The 18,997-nt window shown below is 39.1% G+C and overlaps 2 protein-coding genes across 2 annotated transcripts; both read left to right on the top strand.

Moving 5' to 3' along the window:
• Nucleotides 1-74: 74 nt before the first annotated feature.
• Nucleotides 75-6,887, top strand: si:dkey-177p2.18 (phospholipase B1, membrane-associated). The gene is made up of 16 exons (XM_039781274.1): nt 75-281; nt 579-643; nt 1,221-1,311; nt 1,421-1,479; nt 1,792-1,859; nt 2,181-2,224; nt 2,362-2,482; nt 2,607-2,658; nt 2,820-2,900; nt 3,002-3,067; nt 3,167-3,258; nt 3,954-4,035; nt 4,287-4,388; nt 4,594-4,689; nt 4,965-5,036; nt 6,204-6,887. The coding sequence occupies exons 1-16, from the start codon at nt 224-226 to the stop codon at nt 6,339-6,341; spliced, it is 1,287 nt and encodes a 428-aa protein (XP_039637208.1). The 5' UTR covers nt 75-223; the 3' UTR covers nt 6,342-6,887.
• Nucleotides 6,888-10,106: 3,219 nt separating this feature from the next.
• On the top strand, nt 10,107-18,290 carry chga (chromogranin A). The gene is made up of 8 exons (XM_039781272.1): nt 10,107-10,371; nt 10,749-10,798; nt 11,535-11,628; nt 13,397-13,465; nt 13,586-13,672; nt 15,168-15,473; nt 16,281-16,693; nt 17,535-18,290. The coding sequence occupies exons 1-8, from the start codon at nt 10,326-10,328 to the stop codon at nt 17,616-17,618; spliced, it is 1,149 nt and encodes a 382-aa protein (XP_039637206.1). The 5' UTR covers nt 10,107-10,325; the 3' UTR covers nt 17,619-18,290.
• The last annotated feature ends 707 nt before the right edge of the window (nt 18,291-18,997 follow it).

The following is an 18,997-nucleotide window of genomic DNA, read 5'->3' as shown; positions in this document are numbered from 1 at the left end:
TCGCAAAGCTTGTAATGTGGACAACCTGTGAAACCTTGTTATGAGGTATTGTATTGGGTATGAGGTATTGTATTGCTGACATTGATCGACTGGCTCTCAGTGGACCCGCAGGGTGTCACTCCGCTTTAGAGGGTGGGAGAGACAAAGTGACAGCGCTGTAAAGCTGAGCATCACATTGTGCATTCTGTAGGGGTGACCCATTGACTGGCCCATACGCACTACTATGGAGTGGCTTTGGATCGCCGTGGCAACATGTATGCTCACGTCCTGCTCTGTCAAAGGTAAGTGCTAGAACAAGCAAGAGGGCAAAGCACACGTGAGGCTGTGGGGCTATATTTATTGTTACAACAGCCTCTGAAACAGGGCCTTTTAATTTAGACAGATTGTTTACGGTGTGTTGAATGTTATATAAATGTGTGTGTTTTGTTATCAGATCATGAGTAAAGACTGATGTGCCTTTTTAAAAGAGCCTACTTTTGTGCTGTAAAGGATTGTCAAAGGAAAACTACTTGTTTCATTGATAAATGTGTGTTATTGGAATGTTTCAAATGGACAATTTGGAAATAATCCTCTTTAAGGCAACGACTGGTGGTGGGAGTATGAGGAGGGGATCCGACACTACAGCAAGGAGGCCCTCAACAAGGTACTGTGTACACCTGGTTTTAGCACTGAACATACAAATGCTGTCATTATTAGAAAGTGGGTAAGAAGAAAAATCCAATTCTCATAGAATTTTATTTGGTTTATCATTTAAACAGGCAGACAATGACCACAAGGCCTTGATGTATTTATTATTAAAAAAGACACCCAAATGAACAAAAGGAAAACCAACAAAAACAATGAGTATATAATAACGGGTAGCCTACTTTTAACGTAAGAGGCAGGTTACCATGGGACGACATCTAACCACAGCGTATGGACCAGCGGGCATCCGTATGCGCACACCAAGCGTAGCTGTGTCAGACTAAAGACACAGAGCAAAGCAAGGGGGTAGTGAGTGAAATGGCAACGTAGTTGCATATGGTATCAACAAGTTAAAGGAGAACTAAAGAAGAAATAAAAAATAAGAACTAAAACCGATACAGGGTTCATCTCTGTTTCTAATGAACTGCCTCTTGTAAGGAAGACCGTCACATATAGGACACACATTCAATCTGTATTTGAAAATAAGAGATTAGACCTGATCGTGATGAGGTCTCTCTCTCTTGTTTCTTTCTCAGGAGTTTCCAGAGAAAACTCGGCCGGCGAGCTTCAAACATCCTGTGTTCCAGTGCCCAGACATGAGTCCTTCTCACTCTGTACCCACCTCAGGTCTGTCAGGGTCACATCTCAATCAATCTTCTACCCAATGGAAACTTTTGATTCATTTCTTCTCTTCCATTCTCTTTTCTCCCATGTCTCCTTTCACCCTTTGGTGTAGTTGAACTTGTGAAGGCGGCAGATATCAAAGTCATCGCTGCCTTGGGGGATTCACTGACGGTAGGTGTTTTGTAAGTAATATGCAATTGAAATCAGGATGACTAAATGTTGCGATGACAGTTATGTTGCCAGATTACTTACCATTACCATCAGTTTCCTTTTTGGTTTTTTTTTCTTTTAAAGCAAAAGCGTAAATGTCAGTTATCTCTTGTTTACAAGGATACAATACCTCTTTAAAATGCAGTAGATGATACCAGAAATGCAATGGATCACAGAATCACCTCCTCCAAACACAAACACACAATCAAGATTTCTTTATTTTGACAAAGTTCTGATCATATTTTCCTCAGATGTTGTGTCTTTCTTTTTCAGACGGCCATCGGTGCCAACGCCACCACTGTCCTCGGGATTCCTATTGAGTTCCGTCATGTGTCGTGGAGGTGACTGAAACCATGTGTGAAACCTGTAATGGGCCTCTTGCATGGATAATAAAGGTTATTATCCATGCAAGAGGTAGAGGGCCTGCGAGTAACCAGGATATGATATAATTATTATGCATGTGCATGATCAACTTGTTTCAAAATTTCATCACAAACATTTGTGTTTTTATGTAAGAGATGGAATTTGCTCTGTTCATCAGACTATTTAAGTTTATTTTTTTTATTTTGTATTTTCAGTTTGTAGATAACACTGTTAAATTAGCATTACTTAAAAATACACAATTAGTTTTGATAATAATGTGACATTTCTTCATCTCGCAGCATTGGAGGCTACGGGTCATTTCAGGATGTCATTACTTTGGCAAGTAAGATGTGTTAATCACTGATGATATCTCAGATATCTGTTGACATCACTGTGCCATAAACCGCAGTGAGCTAAAGAAAAGAGACAATACATCGTCTTTACGCGTTTCTCTTCCACTTGTGCTTTTTTTTTATATAGACATCATCAAGCTGTTCAATCCCAATCTGCTTGGTGCTGCTCCGGGCAAGACGGTTCATGGGATGCAGGCTCATATCAGCGAAACAGGCTTTAACCTGGCTGTGACTGGACATAACACCTTGTAAGCAATCATCAGTGTCATCAGTGTGACTGTTTCAAACTGTGCGCTCTGTGACCTTCTGTTTTATGTGTTAGTCTTTATTTATTATGATGCTTAGACGTATGTTGTTGTTGTGTCTTTATAGCAACCTCCCCGGCCAGACGAGACATTTGATCGACACACTGAGAGGTTATGAGGTACAGTAACGTGTAACAACAGAGGGATGAACGATTACAGTAATAGAGGTGTTTTTTTTTTTTTAAAGTTCAACAGCCAGAGTCTGAGGTATCCTGCAGCAAGATGCTGTCCCTGAACCTGTTTTTATACACTCTGACCCCTCTGTTGTCTGTTCCTTTAGGGTCTGAACTTCGAGAAGGACTGGAAGCTTTTGACCATTCTCATGGGCATGAATGACATCTGCGATTACTGCAAAGATAAGGTCTGTCTTTCTCTTTTTTTCCCGACTAGTTTAGTTCAATAAAAATGTCTCTTTACAGAAATGTGTCATTAATCTCTGCAGAGTCTCCGTGTTCTCTCTAGGCTCTCTTTTCAGTGGATAACTACATTCACTATATGACCGTGTCCCTGGAAATGCTTCTGAATGAGGTAAAGTGAAAGAAACCCGACTGAGCGTTGTGGTCTGAGTGAGGTTTCAGTACGGTGCTGGAATTCACTGCAGCGTGGCTCCTTCTCGTTGTGCTTCAGGTTCCCCGTATGATCGTTAATGTGGTTCAGATCCTGCCCATGCAGACTCTGAGGGAGGTGCAGAAGCCCACTCCGGGGTGCCTGCTACAAAGGTGAGACGCTCGTTCTTAACAATAACATTTACGTGAGCCTTAAAGTGCCCCCTCCGTTCAAAAATGTGTTGCTTGTTTACTGTCGCATCCCTGTGATGTTTGATCTTCACTCTGCAGAGTTTGACACTAGAAGGCTGTTTTCACATTCCTCTGCTGAAGAGGAAAGCTTTCTCTATGCGTCAATCTGAGTTTAAGACATACCAGCAGGATTTTGTGACATCACAACTCGGAAGCCAATCACGGTCCAATCTACAACTTATATAAGTGTACTGTTGAAACGTGAACACTCCAGCGCACTGACAATAGACTTCTCAGTGACATAGAGAACATTTTGTTTTTAAAGTTTTGAAAAATAAATATAGCCTATATATATATATATATATATATATATATATATATATATATATATATAAATAAATAAATAAATAAATAAATAAGTGAAGTATTTTTATGTGATAAAACATGTCTGGAGGGGATCTTTAACGTAGCCAAATCTTGTAGCAGAAGCATAAACTACTGTATGTACTTGACATGTAGCCATCGTCCTTTCTGTGTTTTTATTTTTTATTGTTTTATTTTTTTTAAATAGAAAACCATCTTTATTCCTTTTGCACCTAAATGTTCTGTCAGAACAAGTTCCGCCCCCCCATGCAATCTCCGCTGCTGAATTTTATTTAGTTTTTACTCTAATTTAGGTCGTTCTGCTCGTGCCTGATAGAGCCTGAAGCAAAGTCTCGTGAGCTTCAGGAGCTGGTAGAAGTCAATCTGGAGTTCCAGGTATAGTTTATAACTCTACATTTATGGAATGTGCATATTATCCATAACAAATAACAGTTTAAATCATTATCAACCATCCTGCAAGATCACTTTATTTAAAAGAAAATGCATCTTAATCACTTTACTGTACAAAGTGCTGCATTGGACCCAAAACAGCACGTGTTGATTTCATGTTAACGATTCTCTGTAAGTAGTTTGCACGATTGCTGTTTCTATAAATCGATTGTAATAGATGTTACTTTCGTCCACAGAAAAGACTTGAGTCGCTGCTGTATAGCGATCGTTTCTTCAGGGATGACTTCGCCGTCGTTCTTCAGCCCTTTCTGAAACAAGCTGACCCCCCCCGCCTCCCGGTAATCTATCCTCCAAAGGCCACACCTATATCAAGGTGGCAGAGGTGTCTGCTCTCAGGAGATGAATCAGTGTGAAACATTGCACAGTAATTATTGAATCATTAAGATCCCGAGTGTGGCAGCTGTAACGTTTTTGGCTTTGTTAACACCAACAACAGCTCCATCAGTAAATCTACACCACTTTATGTTTTGTCTCTCTGAGCAGAATGGGAAGATCGATATGACCTTCTTCACTCACGACTGCTTCCACTTCACCATTAAGGGGCACGAGGAGCTGGCCAAGGGACTGTGGAACAACATGGTGAACAATGAGTCACACTGTTTGTATTTAATGGACCAGGAGGTTAAAGGTCAACAATCCATTACCATTCAGAAGGATTTATTATGTAAAGAAATGTCACAAAAGGATGAAAAATAATGAATGACTCAATGGGAAATAGCTCACAAGCGTAGGAAAATGAAGGACACAGCTTTTTAAGCACGCATTATTACTATAACTTCATTTAAAAAAAAACAAAAAAACTTCAACATATTGATTTATTTATTCCTTTTTGTCGCTCTTTCTTCTGCTCACAGTTTCAGCCTGAGGGGGGAAAGATGATTGTGAGCAGCTTCTCTGACCCCATCAGTCTCATCTGTCCACCGATGGTAAGGCAGCTCTCTATACGACAATGTTGTTACACCAGAGCAGCATATGTTACTTGTGTCTTTAACCTGAAAGTTTGATAAAACACCTAAACTCAACAAGAAGAAACTGACCTTTATTCTTTATAACGTGTTCTAGCGAGCTGAACTCATTTTCCAAAGGACGTTGTTGGTTTTTATAGTAATTTCCTCTCAAATTGATTCTACTTATTTAAACATGGAATGCAAATAATCTTGCAGATATTTGAAATATTCTTAAAGTGCTCATATTATGCTCATTTTCAGGTTAATAATTGTATTTAGAGGTTGTACCAGAATAGGTTTACATGGTTTAATTTTCAAACAACACCATATTTATGTTGTACTGCACATTGCTGCAGCTCCTCTTTTCACCCTGTGTGTTGAGCTCTCTGTTTTAGCTACAGAGTGAGGCATCGCACTTCTGTTCCACCTTTGTTGGGAGTTGCACATGCGCAGTAGCTAGGTAAGGACTACTACCCAGTCAGAAGCAGAGTATGAGGGCGCGCCACGCTAGCAGCTAGGCGAGCATTATAAGGTGTGTTACAAAGTGACGCACGTTCGTCATGGAAGTAAAGGCTGGACTACAACAGAGCTGTTTGGAGTAGTTTGTGAACAGTGTTTTCTGTTGGAGATGGTAAGTCCCTTTGGGGTGGGCTTTGGGCTTTTTCACTTTGTAAACCTATAACGTGCACAAAAAGATATAAAACACAATAAAGGAAAGGGAAGAAGACAAAAAGCATAATATGAGCACTTTAAGATACAGTATTCACTCATAGTTTAGATGTTATAGCCATTTTTGTTTTGTGAAAGTTATGCTCACGCAGTTGCAAGCAGAAACTAATTTGAAATCTTTCTTGGTCCCTGTTTGCAACTGCTTTACCATGCAACACTGATATGAATAAGACCAAAAAGAAATAATTAAGTAAATGGAAATAAATTAAATTTGAATCATAAGTTAGAAGTCGGCAAGTTGATTGATATTCTTTATAGTGGCCTTCTGGATGATTGTAAATCAATGTAATAACTATGTCTTGCTTTGGGAAATGGTCCCCAATGATGTGTAATTAAAGATTATGATCCTTTATATGCTTTAAGATGCACAACACAAAGTGATTATATAATCCCATATTCCCCATGTCCTATCTGTAGGAACAGCCGTATATCTTCACCCGACCAATTGCAGCCAAGTCAGGTCAGCCTCCACTGCAGTCTGCCGCTCTGTCAGAGGCAGCGTACTTCCTGCTGCTCCTGCTCCTTGTGGGTTTGGCATGTCTCGGACTTCTGTAGCTTTTACTTTGCTGGACTATTTTACAATCATGCTACTGCTACACTGGTCACTGTTGAGGTGATACAGAGGATCACCTGCAAAGGAGAGTCTGTGAGCCACTTTTCTTAGACATTGCATGTCTTTGGCCCCAAATAGCAGCATACAGGAAAGGACTGCAGTGATAAGCTCTGAAACCACGTAGATAATGTGACAGTGAATGCTGCAACCTAAGTATTTCAGCATTAGAGGCAGGTGGAGGTGGTTGTTGGTGGGAAGCTTTCTCTGGATGAAACCATTGCTGCTCAAAGCATAAGGTTTTCTATTTTGCTTTTAAATTTGAATTCATCATCCCTGAACCAAGATGATTTACCTGCTCTGACCACACACTAACTGTGGGGACGATCTTCAATGTTTCACACACATTCGTAATGAGAATAATACTCTGTAGGTGTAATTTTAAGGAGATGTCTGTCCATGAGCTGCTTTAACTACACTGTATTACCTAATATTAATTGCATTAGAGTTTGTAACACGTGAAGCATGAAGTAACACTTTTTTGACATGTATACATGCTTATAAAACATTAAAGTTATTAGACTTTGCCCAAAACTGAAGTGTTTTCTTTAAGAATCATGAACCCTCAACTATTTCAAATTATTTATTTTATGATAATAACATGTATAATGTTCATTGTGTTTGTTGAGTTGACAATGAAAATGTTCCAACAAGTGTACATGCGCACACCGAGGAGCCCTATGAACTCTGATCAGCTCAGTGATATAAATTTGAAAGATGGAAAATGATTTGTCAACCATCTTACCCATGCTAAATGTTACCAGAAAGATGTGACTTTTCAAACCAGAGACAATTTAGTCTCACGTCTGTTCCTCAGATCTCCAGTCTGCTGCTGCTGGCCCACTTTCACGTCTCTGTCCTCCAGTTAGCTGCATTGTATGTGCTCAGCACTAGAAGAGACAAAGTAATCCACCAGAGTGAGTACACTGAACCAAAACTCCCAATATTGTGCGCAATTGTGAGCAGAGGAGTCATTGTTGTTAAGCTGCCCTCAAATGATCATCTAACATAAGTAGCTGTGGTATATGATCTAAAGATTAGTTCCCTATTCATCTTCTTTTTGGTTAAGAGCATACAGTACAGTATGTATTGACTCTGTTTATTTAGTAGAACTATGAGAGCAGGTGGAAGCTATACTAAGCACAGCTCAGGTTCTCATAGAAATGTTAATTTAGCTCTTGAATGGAAATGAAAACCATGCAGGGTGTACTCAGCAAGGTAGGGTTGTAAAGAGAAGAATGGGATGGTTTTCTGAACCTCATTTCGAGGTAAATGTGTCTTACACAATACAGGCAAAACCATTTGGACATTGACTATGAACGGTAGAGGTCCCTTTTTAATGTGTTTATTTAGTGAAACTGTTCCCAGTATGTTTTAAACCAAACACTTAAAGGATCTAAAAAAATATATTTCCTGCGTCCCAGTTTTCTGCCATTTCTCTTGCGTGTTGCAGTGGGCTGAATTTCAATCAGTCCTCGTAGCTGTTGGATTTCATAATGACCTTATTATTGCATTCAAAGAAAACCCTCTTCATGTTTAAACAAAGCCGTCCGTTGCCGGTTTACGCGGGACAAATATGGAACTGACGCAAATTGGCCTTTATTGTCTCTCTGAAAGTGTAATGAGATCTTTGGGATCTCGGTGGACGGTGGAGTAGGCAATTTGAAACAGCACACAGTCCAACCCCCACCTTGGAAACCTTTGTCTGTTGGTTTGTTAATGAATGTGTCGGTAACAAAAGAGAAAATGACCTCATAGGCTCATGTACATCTGGGACTCAGCGCTTCTGGGATTACCTGGAACTGTACCTCGTACGATTTTATGTGACAAATAAAATGGATTGATTGATTATGAGGTAGAAGAGAGCAACCAATATTAGGATGTTCCATAGTTTGGTTGTATAATACACCTTTATTTAATGACTCAAAACATAAAACTCAATTGTGCATTATGTGTTTAGTTTTGTTTAAGTTTAAATTAAAATGACTGTTGGCTATTTTGTAACACTTTATAACATGTTCCAACACACACATGCTTGAGTAATACATAACAATAAAATAATGCAGAATCCTCAGGTCATAAGTGTTAAGTTACAGTCACTTTGTTTATGTTTCAACCAAATCCGATGGAATCGGTCTCTGGAAACCAGTTAGATACAGAAAAGGACATTCAAACATCTGACCCAGCAGTCACAATATTCAATCTCTAGTAATGGTAACATGTCACAATCAGATTCCTGACACTTTCTTTTTCACTTTATTACAATGATGCATGTTTAAACATGTCAGTCCATTCTGCCCTGATTTGTCAACCGGCACTTGCTAGATGATTTTGGTTTTAGTGCACTATTCTCTCTTGCGCTACACACTTCTTTAGAACACAAAATATAATGATGAAATAAAAATAAAAATTCACATGCCATCCCATAGCTTGTAATTGTGAAACAACATAGAGTTAGCAATTGGTAACAATGAATGTCTGAACCACATTTTGTTGCTCATCCATCCAGTAGATGTTGAGATATTTCACAGAATAAGTGAAAAAACTTTGACCTGCTGGTGGCGCTATTTAGGGGAAAAGTTAGGGGTTCCCAAAAGTCAGTAGGATTCATCCTCGGGGGCTCATGATATAAAAACGGCTACATATTTCTGTGTGAGTCAGAGAGGTTGATCAAATGCATGGCCCTGAAATACCTTATTATATCTAACTGTAGTCCATCTCATTTGGTGGCGTATAAATAGATGTATGAAATAATTGTGAATTAACATTCTTTAACTGATAATCCATTAGGTGTTAACTCATCCCATGAAGTCAAAGTGATTCAATCATTTATTTATGGTGAGCAACAGGAATTCACAAATTTTTTAACCATATTTTGTACACCCCTTATTATAAAGTATTGTCTTTAACTGTCATCTATACATCTTAAATGGTCCAACCAAAGACTGTCCAAGAGGAATCCACCAATAACCAATTTCAAAATGGTCATGTGTGTGGCAAAACATCTTGGAGCTCGCTATATCTGATCAAGATATATCCATGGTATTTATTAACCAATATGTATAGTTATTAGCTATATAATTATTAACATATACTGTATGTTGTCTATTATGTCACACATCTTAAATTCAGATCCCATTTAGTCTCTGATAAGAAGGGTTAAAGCTGCATTGCCTTTGGTTATGAAGCGTGTAAAAGGTCTTTTTTTATCCATTCATTCAATCCAGCTGCTCACATGATCAGAGTAACAGCCATTACAGCAATCATTTTCAATAAACCGTCGCCTAGCAACACATTCAGCTAGTCAAGAGACATGATCAGCAAATACAGTATGATGATAGAGCTTTGTCCTGTATGGGAACACAACATAATGGAGGCAGAGACATAAAGTCTGTGCATCTGTATTCAAATTGACACGCCTGCTTGATCAGATTAAAGGCATCTTCCAATGATTCATGTTTTTTTTGTAAATAATCTTTTATGTCTTGATCTTGATCACTGGAGAATAGGCCAAAACTTTTATGAATAACATTTTAAAAAGCTGAAATCTCAGAATCTACTCTATTAGTACACATGGATGCTTCCATAGCTATATGAGGTACTCTAAACCTGTGCACGCCCTGACAACCATCGAGGTATGATCAGGTACAATAGCAATAGTTTGCCCCAGGATGATGTCACTTCCCTTTCCCACGTCGTCCTATAAAAGCGGGCTCTGTTGCAGCGAGGTGTCGAGGACGAAGGCTGCCGTGTCGCGGATGCTTCTGCAGGAAATTTAGCTCTCCAGAAATACCGAAAGGCGACTAAGTTTAGTTCAGGATGCGTCCGTAAACCCACCGGCTGTCCTTAAAGGGGTAAAATCACACATTCTGAGACAAGCTTCGCTATTTTTCTATTCCTGGAGAGCTTTATGCGCCTCGTTTCCAATCATGATCGGAAGAGGACTGTTCGTTTTGACAATACTGTCCAACTGCGGTAAGGAAATGCTCATTGAAGTTAAGTGACATCATGGTGTAGTTTTCTGAGAGAAATCTGCATTAGAGATGTGAGTGCCTGGGTTCAGCACCAAGGACAGCGGCACACACACACACACACACACACACACACACACACACACACACACACACACACACACACACACACACACACACACACACACACACACACACACACACACATCTTTAACTGCGGCGGAAGATGGAGCCAATTCACCTGCACCTTTGGCACATTTAGCCCCCTGTAACTGAAACCGTCGGCGCGTTTTAGTAACAGTGACAATAACCTAGATCTTTGGGGATTGTAGAAATAATGATAATGATAGGATGATTCGCCTTTTCTTGCTTTTCTTGCAGTTCTGTCATTGCCAGTGACTCCAAGTCAGCTGGAGAATGAGGACGTAAAGGTAAAGCTTTTGTCATTATTAGCGGCATTTGAAGTATTTATAAAGTATTTATAAAGTCCGGCTACTTGCAACATTCAAAGGGCAAGCAGTGATTAGGAATACTTAATCCAAGCAATTTAACTCACTTAAGTACAGTACATTCTCTACTAAGGTATGACCTTGTTCAAATAAATTCAAGAGCATTTACCGCCATGATTTTGGTATTGACTTTTGAGAGAGAGAGAGAGAGAGAGAGAGAGAGATACAGAGAGACAGAGAGAGAGAGAGATACAGAGATACAGAGAGACAGAGAGAAGGAGGTAGTTTCTAGAATAGGGTTTGGAGGGATGAGAATATCAATGCGAGATGTGGACGATGTGTGAAAGAGGGACAGGAGTTTCAAAGATCTGGCAGGCTTAAGCAGAATGCTTTGAAAAGAAAAAATGAGTGAAAAATCATCAGGCATGTAGGATTGGCTTGACATTGAAAGCACAATGAGAGTTTAAATGATTTTGATCTCTCCTCTGAGAGTTTCACAGCTTTGAATAAGTGGGTGAGGTACAGCAGCATTCAAAGAGAAGCAGATTAATTTTGATCTACAAAACTGTGAAGATTTATTCCCATATAGCCCTCACCAAGAGGAGGACTTTTATTATTATTTTTACCAGAACATCCCTAATTCATTAGTTTACAGTAATATCAAAAGAATCAGAATGTCACATTTTGTGTGTGTGTGTGTGTGTGTGTGTGTTTGCAGGTCATGAAATGCATTGTGGAGGCATTGGCGGATGTGCTATCAAGGCCCCACCCCATGCCTGTCAGTGAGGAGTGTTTGGTCACACTGAAGACAGGTGAGCCCCACCCAAAGGACAGACACAATTCAATCTCTCAGTATTTCTAATCAAATTCTCTCAATTTTGATAATGGTAACATCAATTAGGGTAAAGATGATGTCATCCTCTTTGATGTATTTCCCTAATTAACTGCTGAAATATAGTGACTTTGCTCCAGTTTTGACCCGGAAGACAGTTTTTCATGTTTTGTTTATGCACTCAGCAGTTATAATGCTTTTTTTTTTTACAAATTCCACCCCAGGCTGTAATTTCTATTTTAAGGAGGATGTATTACAATGATACAATGATACTTATTTAACATGATTTTTTAACCCTAACCCTTCTTCTTTATAGTTGTTTAAACAGATCTAAAAATGAGGGCTATGCATATGTTCAGCTTTATTTTGATCATAGTCATCATTATTACCATCACCATCCTGGAAACTAGGACCAGGACTGACACAAATCAGCTCTCACTGGAGCCACGCCGCCTTTCTAGGAGAATCGATACATACTCTCCTTTTTTATGTAGAGCGCGATGCCCACATCATCAGGTTAATGGATTGTTACGATGGCTGCCGGGTATAAAACTCTGTTATATGCAGCGGGATCACTAGCACTGAGTAAGGACTATTCACTTACATAGCCAGTGAATTACCTTGATGCTAATGTAACAAAAATCAATCGGAGCATTACTCACCGAGCGTTTGCTAGTGAGAGATTGAAACTGTACACCACCAGAAGGATGCAAAGAGAGGAGAGGGAAAAAAAAGGGGAGTCAAAGTCACGGAAAGAAAGGGGGGGGAAGAAAGAAAGAAAGATCACAGACTGATATCAGAGCACAGCACTGTACAGTAGTTGTCTCTTTTGTGCTCGCTGCGTACAATATGCAGTGCCGTTTGTGGGTCAGCAGATAGTCCAGTGCTCACTGCAATTTACTTGGGGAGTCTCTGTGGGCCAAATGATTAATTGTGCTCTTGCTTCGAAAGCAGTACATTTCAGGGCAATTAACTCTGACGAACCACTGAAGCAAACTTGCTGAGCCCTATGAAAAAGTGAAAGGGAAAGACTTATGCCTGTGCTTTACCTTTACTTCCCTGCAGGATCCCTTTATTGTTATTTGTCTGTTCTTTTCTTACTAGAGTGAGACATTAAACCACTCATTTGCTTCATTTTGATGTGTGTGTGTGTGTGTGTGTGTGTGTGTGTGTGTGTGTGTGTGTGTGTGTGTGTGTGTGTGTTTTACTGCTTATTTTCGAGGCCCTACATGGTCTGGCACCCCAAATATCAGTCTGACATGCTCGTAAGCCTTGAACCCTTCGGGTCATCTGGAACACCTGGGTCTCCACGAAAGTGGGTGAAACTGCCTTGAGCTTTTTTTGCTCATAGCTGCTGGAACATCCTAACTAAGCATATTAGGTGTGCTCCAAAGCTATCATCCTTTAAAACTAAATTGAAAATATTCCTTTTTACCTGCAACTTTCAGTAGTCTGGTTTTACTGGTCTTAATTATTATTTTATTTAATATTTTTCTTACTTTTTCATTTGGTTTTAATTCACATGTCAGAATTTTTTTATGGATCAACTGTTGGCCTTAATTACTTTTTGTTACTGTTACTGTTTTAATTCTGTTTATTTATATCTAATGTTTTAACTTTACACTGTCTGCATAGTGTTTGTGGCTGCAACTTGCATGGTAGCTCACGCGTTGTGCAGCACATTGTGCTTCCACCTGGAATGAAATGTACTATATAAATTAAGTTGTGCTTGCTTGCTTGTCATGCAGATGACAGGCTTGTTTCTATCCTTCGTCATCATAACTTTCTGAAGGAGCTGCAGGAGATCGCTGTCCAAGGTGAGTCACAGATCGTACACAGCTGATGTTTGGGTGCTGAGCGTGCTTGTTTACATGTATTTGAAGATAGAAAATATATGGCAAAGATAGAAAGCTTGAATGACAAATTTTTAATTCCAGGTGGTCAGGGGAGAGCTCAGCTGCAGAGAGACACTGGTGCACCTGAACCAACCACTCAAAGTCCTCAGACTGCAGATGATGTTGCTGGTGAGAAGCTCAGATTCATGCTTTTCTGCATTGTTACGCTGTTTATTTCTTATCACAGTTCAACAACATTTCAGTCGCTTCCATTTTGGGGAATACCTCTAATCAACATTTTAAAATGCACCAGCAGTCAAAATTATGTATTACTTCTATTATTTCTCATTTTATATTGTCAGCAAAGCGGAGATGACAAACAGAGGAAATACGCTGAGGGGAATTTAATGTTCTGTGGACAGAATCAGGACATACACAAGGTCCTTCCATCTGACAGTGCACCTGGCTTTTTTTTAAATGTTAGTGCCAGATTCCCTGTAGAGCACACAGTGGACAAGCAATGCAAGAACAAGTAGTAATGACTAATACGGTGCACCAAACTCTGACAGCCAGCCTTAAGAGCTTCTGACCTCTATGAGAACTGATCAAATTGTGTTAAAAGAGTTAAGGTATACAATGGACATTGCAGCAACTTTTATATATGTATCTCAAACATCTGAGGTAATCTGTAATGTATTTTGTTTATGATGTCACAGATCAGTGTAATGGACGTGAATTTGATTATAGTTTAAGCAACTGGCAATGTTAAAAATGTATATTTATGATGAGTGAACATACAGGCCTACTGTATGTGTCTAATCAAGGATGTATCAGAAATGATTTCCATAAATTCTGTCTCAGCTCTATTAGACAAAGATTATTTAAGAGTTTAAAAGATGAACACAGAAAAAAAGGTTTATGAAAATGTATTTAATAACGTACATGGACTGAATGTGTGTGTGTTATTTACCCTGGTATACAGTTTTATAACAGTACTTATAAGAGATATTACATTATGATACATTAACCTTAACATTCTCTTATGTGTAACTTTTATTACTTTTCATGCTAATGAAGGCCATTCAGATTATTGCCACTAGATCACACAATGTCAGATAGCTTTACCTGCTAATATTAAATAGAGTGCAACTAACAGTTATTTCCAATGTTGATTAATTTGGTGATTATTTTTCTTAATTAATTGTTCAGTCAAAATATTTCCAACATTTTCAAGTTGTTTTGTATGAACAATATTTAATTTGCAATGATACAAAACAGAGAAAAGTAGCAAACATGTACATTTGAAAGGCTGGAACAATCAAATATTCAGCATTTTTGATTGAAAAAATGACTTAAAACAATATCAGTGAATTTAATAATCAGCTAATTGTTTCAGTTTTAATATAAGCATCATCTTTCTGTTGAATTGTTCAGTATCAAAAAGGAAAAAATATATGGCTCATGACTTAAAAATTACAAAATTACAAAGGCAGACACATTTAAGCATCACGATCATCATGCACACAATTATACTATTGTTACGTAAAATCACACACAATCTGATGTTAGGACACAGAATGCCCCTGGCAATAAACTGTGCTTTTGTGTAAGTGCCTTCTTTTAACATCACGGGAAAATCAATGTCCTCTAATAAATTAAATTCCTACCACTCCTGTTTTTTCAGATCGATCCATGTTGGAGGCTTTAGGAGGCCCAGGTGAACGATCCATCCTGTCCCAAAAGAAGAGGACAGGAAATGGAGACGGAGAGGAAGACAAGGATGCCAGTTTGAGAGATGGAGAGTCACAGGAGGATGTTGCTGAAGAGGTGCAAGAGAAGAGGGGAAATGATGAGAGCCCTGGAAATCACGTCTCTGAGTCTGTGGATGAGTGGAGTGAAGGCAAGGCTAAAAAGAGGGGCGAAGAAGAAGAAGAATATGAAGAGAAAAGATTTCATTCAGAGGAAGAAAACATGATCAAGGATAAGAAAGGCAAGTAGATTTCTTCTTCCTTTATGCACGCTTGTGTTTGGTTTGCAATCCATCTTAGTTTAAAAAGCACAAAAAGAAAAAGAAACTAATAAGATGACAGGAAACATGCATATTCAGATTTAGGGCTTGATGTTTTAAGTGCCAGTCAAGCCATATGTATTTTTATTCAAGAGATAAATTTCATCCAAGCAAATTAAAATATGTAATAAAGTTGACCAAAGGCAGATAGCAGAATCTTAAGTTAGGGAGAGTGCAATGCTTTCTAAATGAAACCACCTGCCACCACAGAACTGGGTGATTGATGGAAGTGCTTCCATCTTCATGATGAAATCAGCCCCCCGACAGGGAAGCAGGGCCAACATGGCTGGCCCACTGACAGCACACCAACAGAAATGATCAAATGTCTCCATGTCCCAGAATTCAAATGAGCTGGTGTGCTTGGTTACAGCTGGAATCATTCACCACAATCTGCAAGACTGCAATCAAGATGTAGCTTTCTCTATCTCCAGACGTTTAAACAGAGAAATTGTTTGTTTTTTTTCTTCTAAGCTAAAATGACAAAGTACAATGAAATACTATAAAAGGGAGCCTCTGCCAAGTCATCTGAATGCTCCAGCCATGCTGTTAATTCCCATAAAGCATAGCTAGTAACACTGGGGGCAACGCTGCCAGCTGGCAAGAAATATTTCATTACAAGAAGTGGAATCTTGCTGATGGTGGAGAGTATTCTGGCGGCGGTCTGGTAGGTGTTTTAGTAAGGAAACATAAGGGGAAAAAATTCTCATTCTTTTTTTGTCATATTCCCAGGTGCTGGATCTGGTGAAAAGAGAAATGCACCCAGAATCAAATCAAAAGAGAAGAAGTTTGATAAAGAAGATGAAGGGGAGACAAATAAGAGATCTGCATTTTTATCACATAGACCTAAGCAAGAGGAGGAGGAGGAGGATGAAGGGGAGATGAAGAGAGAGAGTAGTAGGGAGAGCTTGAAGCGATTGACCAAGACGGGCAAGCAGATGCCAGTGAAGAAAGCGCAGCAGCTCAACAGTCAGCAGAAAGTGCCACATCACTCCAAAGAGGTCCCAGAGGAAGACGAGAAGAAGAAGAAGAAAAGAAACACGCAGAGGAGTCAAGAGGAGAAGGAGCTGCAGATGATCGCTAGAAGGGGACCTGAGGAGAGCAGGGGGTTGGAGGAAGAGGGCAGCGCCAGCCGGAAGTCAGAGGTTTGCTGTCCATCCCTTTATCTCCCAACAAGTGTTGGGACTTTTTGAAGCGACTGAGAATAATACAGCAGTTCAACATGTTGGAAAATAAGTTTATTCGCTTATAATTGATTTTTTTATGTGTACAGGCAAGAAATAGTCTGGCCCATAACCCCTCGTAAAACTGCAATAATTGTTAAAATTCAGTTTTTGTACAGATTAAACAATATAACATGTTAATTAGTGAGCTTTAGAGGTGGTGGTAAGGGGATTTCAGACAGAGATAGGCAAACTGTTAGCTGTTTCCAGTCTTCACATAAAGCTAAGCTAACCAACTGCTGGCGGTAGCTTCATATTTTAGTGTACAGATATGAAAGTGGTATCTATCTTCTCACCTTACTCTCGTCAGAAAGCGAATAAATGTTTTTCCAAAGTTGCACTATACATAACAAGGCTAATTCTTATTTTTTTTGTAGTGCTGAGCAGTCTGGTTTGCTAGCTCAAGCCTAAAAGCTGATTAGGTTACTGTAAAAAATAATGAACAGAATCCTTTCCACAGCTTGAATCCCACAAAGATACAAAATGGCTAAGCGGCTGTTTGGCAGCATGTTCAAAGTAAGCTTTTTAGACTGTACAAGCGTTAATGGCCACAAACTGTTACACATTTGCTCTAACAGTGAGTCTATAGGAGGTGATTCTAGTCATAATGTGTCCTTGGTAACAGCCAAAACAGCAATGCATGGAAGATAATTGTGCCAAGATGTGTTTAGAGCTGTGGTGCATGAAAGGTTTGCACATATATATGATTGTTTGCACTCTAACTATCTTTTCCTCACTTGCTGTCCTCTCATTATATCTGCAGGAGCCAGAGATTGAAAGCCTGGCAGCCATCGAGTCAGAGCTCGAAAACGTTGCCCAGAAACTCCATGAGATGCGGCGAGGCTGAGAGAGAAAGATTGGATAAAAAAAAAATGTTGACGCCGCAACCTCCTCGTCCTCCTCCGCTTTACCAGCTGCCTAGTTTCCACAGATAGAGAGTTTGAATATGTGACAAGATTTTATCTTTCGCTATTTTTCTGGAGGATGCACACACTGCTGCAGCCTCCCTTGTGACATTCTGTCCCTCACATAGATTAGCATAGATGCACGTTGCAGTTAGACATGCATACTGTACTAAAAACAAAGAAATGCACAAGTTCTGTGCATTTGAACACATGCATATAATATTCATGAAAAATATTTGTCAGTTAACGTTGACAGCTTGTTTTACTTCATTTTCTCTGACAATCATCTCTCTCTTTCTGCGGATGTATCTCGTCTGCTTTTGAAATAATTTTAACACTGCACATTGATTTATGTGAACAGTTGAGGCAGATGCAGGTAAACACACACTGACAAGGTGAGGTTGTACAACGGTTGTAACGGCATGTATACAAAGCTCTTTCTGGGATGCTTACTTACTTTTGGGGAAGCGGAAGAAAAAGACGTAGATGCTTACTTAGTATAGATACAGTTGATTCTAATCAAGCCAAGGCAATAAGTGAACATTTATAGCAGATTAATGAACTGTAATTCATTTATGTAAGAAAACCAATAAATTGAAAAGTTTAACTAGAAATCTCTGTTTTGGCAAATCATTTCAATGCCTCTAAAATCAAATGGATTTTTTGCTTACGATGATCAATGCAATAAACTCAGCGTACTAACAAATGTACAACTGTGTAGGTATCTTAATGGATTGTGTAACTGGTACAATTGATGATTTTTGCATCACTTTCATTACAATAATTAAATATAAATGAAACTGGTAAAGACAAGTGAATTAAGAGTCATTTAATACTGTTTAATTTATACATCTGCTGTATTTGTTACTCACACAGCGCATTGTGAACCTGGCTTCTCACTGTAAGGAGACATTGATTCATACTGTAGATACAGTGTGCACTTGGTTGTGTTTGTGGGCGAAGAAGCTGAGAACATGAATCATCACTGTGACACACAAGCTTTTGATACAGTATATTCAAGGCAACAACATGTTAACTCTTAGTTTTGGCATCAGCATTGCATTATTCATTGGTTAATACTATTGAGATAAAAAGAGCCAGGGCAGTGAATCATGTGGTGTGGTTAGACAGCGAAATGTTGAGAGCTCTTGAGCAGAAGTAAAAAATAAAAATGGATTGAAAAGAAAGCAATAATAGAATGTGGGCAGAGGAGAGACTAAAAAAATGCAAAACAAGTTCTGCTTTCTCTGGCAGCTTAAGTACATGTAGCTGCTGTAGACACAACTGAAAACTGAAACTGTTAGGATTAGTGTCTATGCAC

Source organism: Perca fluviatilis, chromosome 18 (genome assembly GCF_010015445.1).
Source record: "Perca fluviatilis chromosome 18, GENO_Pfluv_1.0, whole genome shotgun sequence".
NCBI classification, from domain to species: domain Eukaryota; kingdom Metazoa; phylum Chordata; class Actinopteri; order Perciformes; family Percidae; genus Perca; species Perca fluviatilis.
Note: the sequence above shows the minus strand (reverse complement) of the source record. Positions and strands in the feature narration are given on the sequence as shown.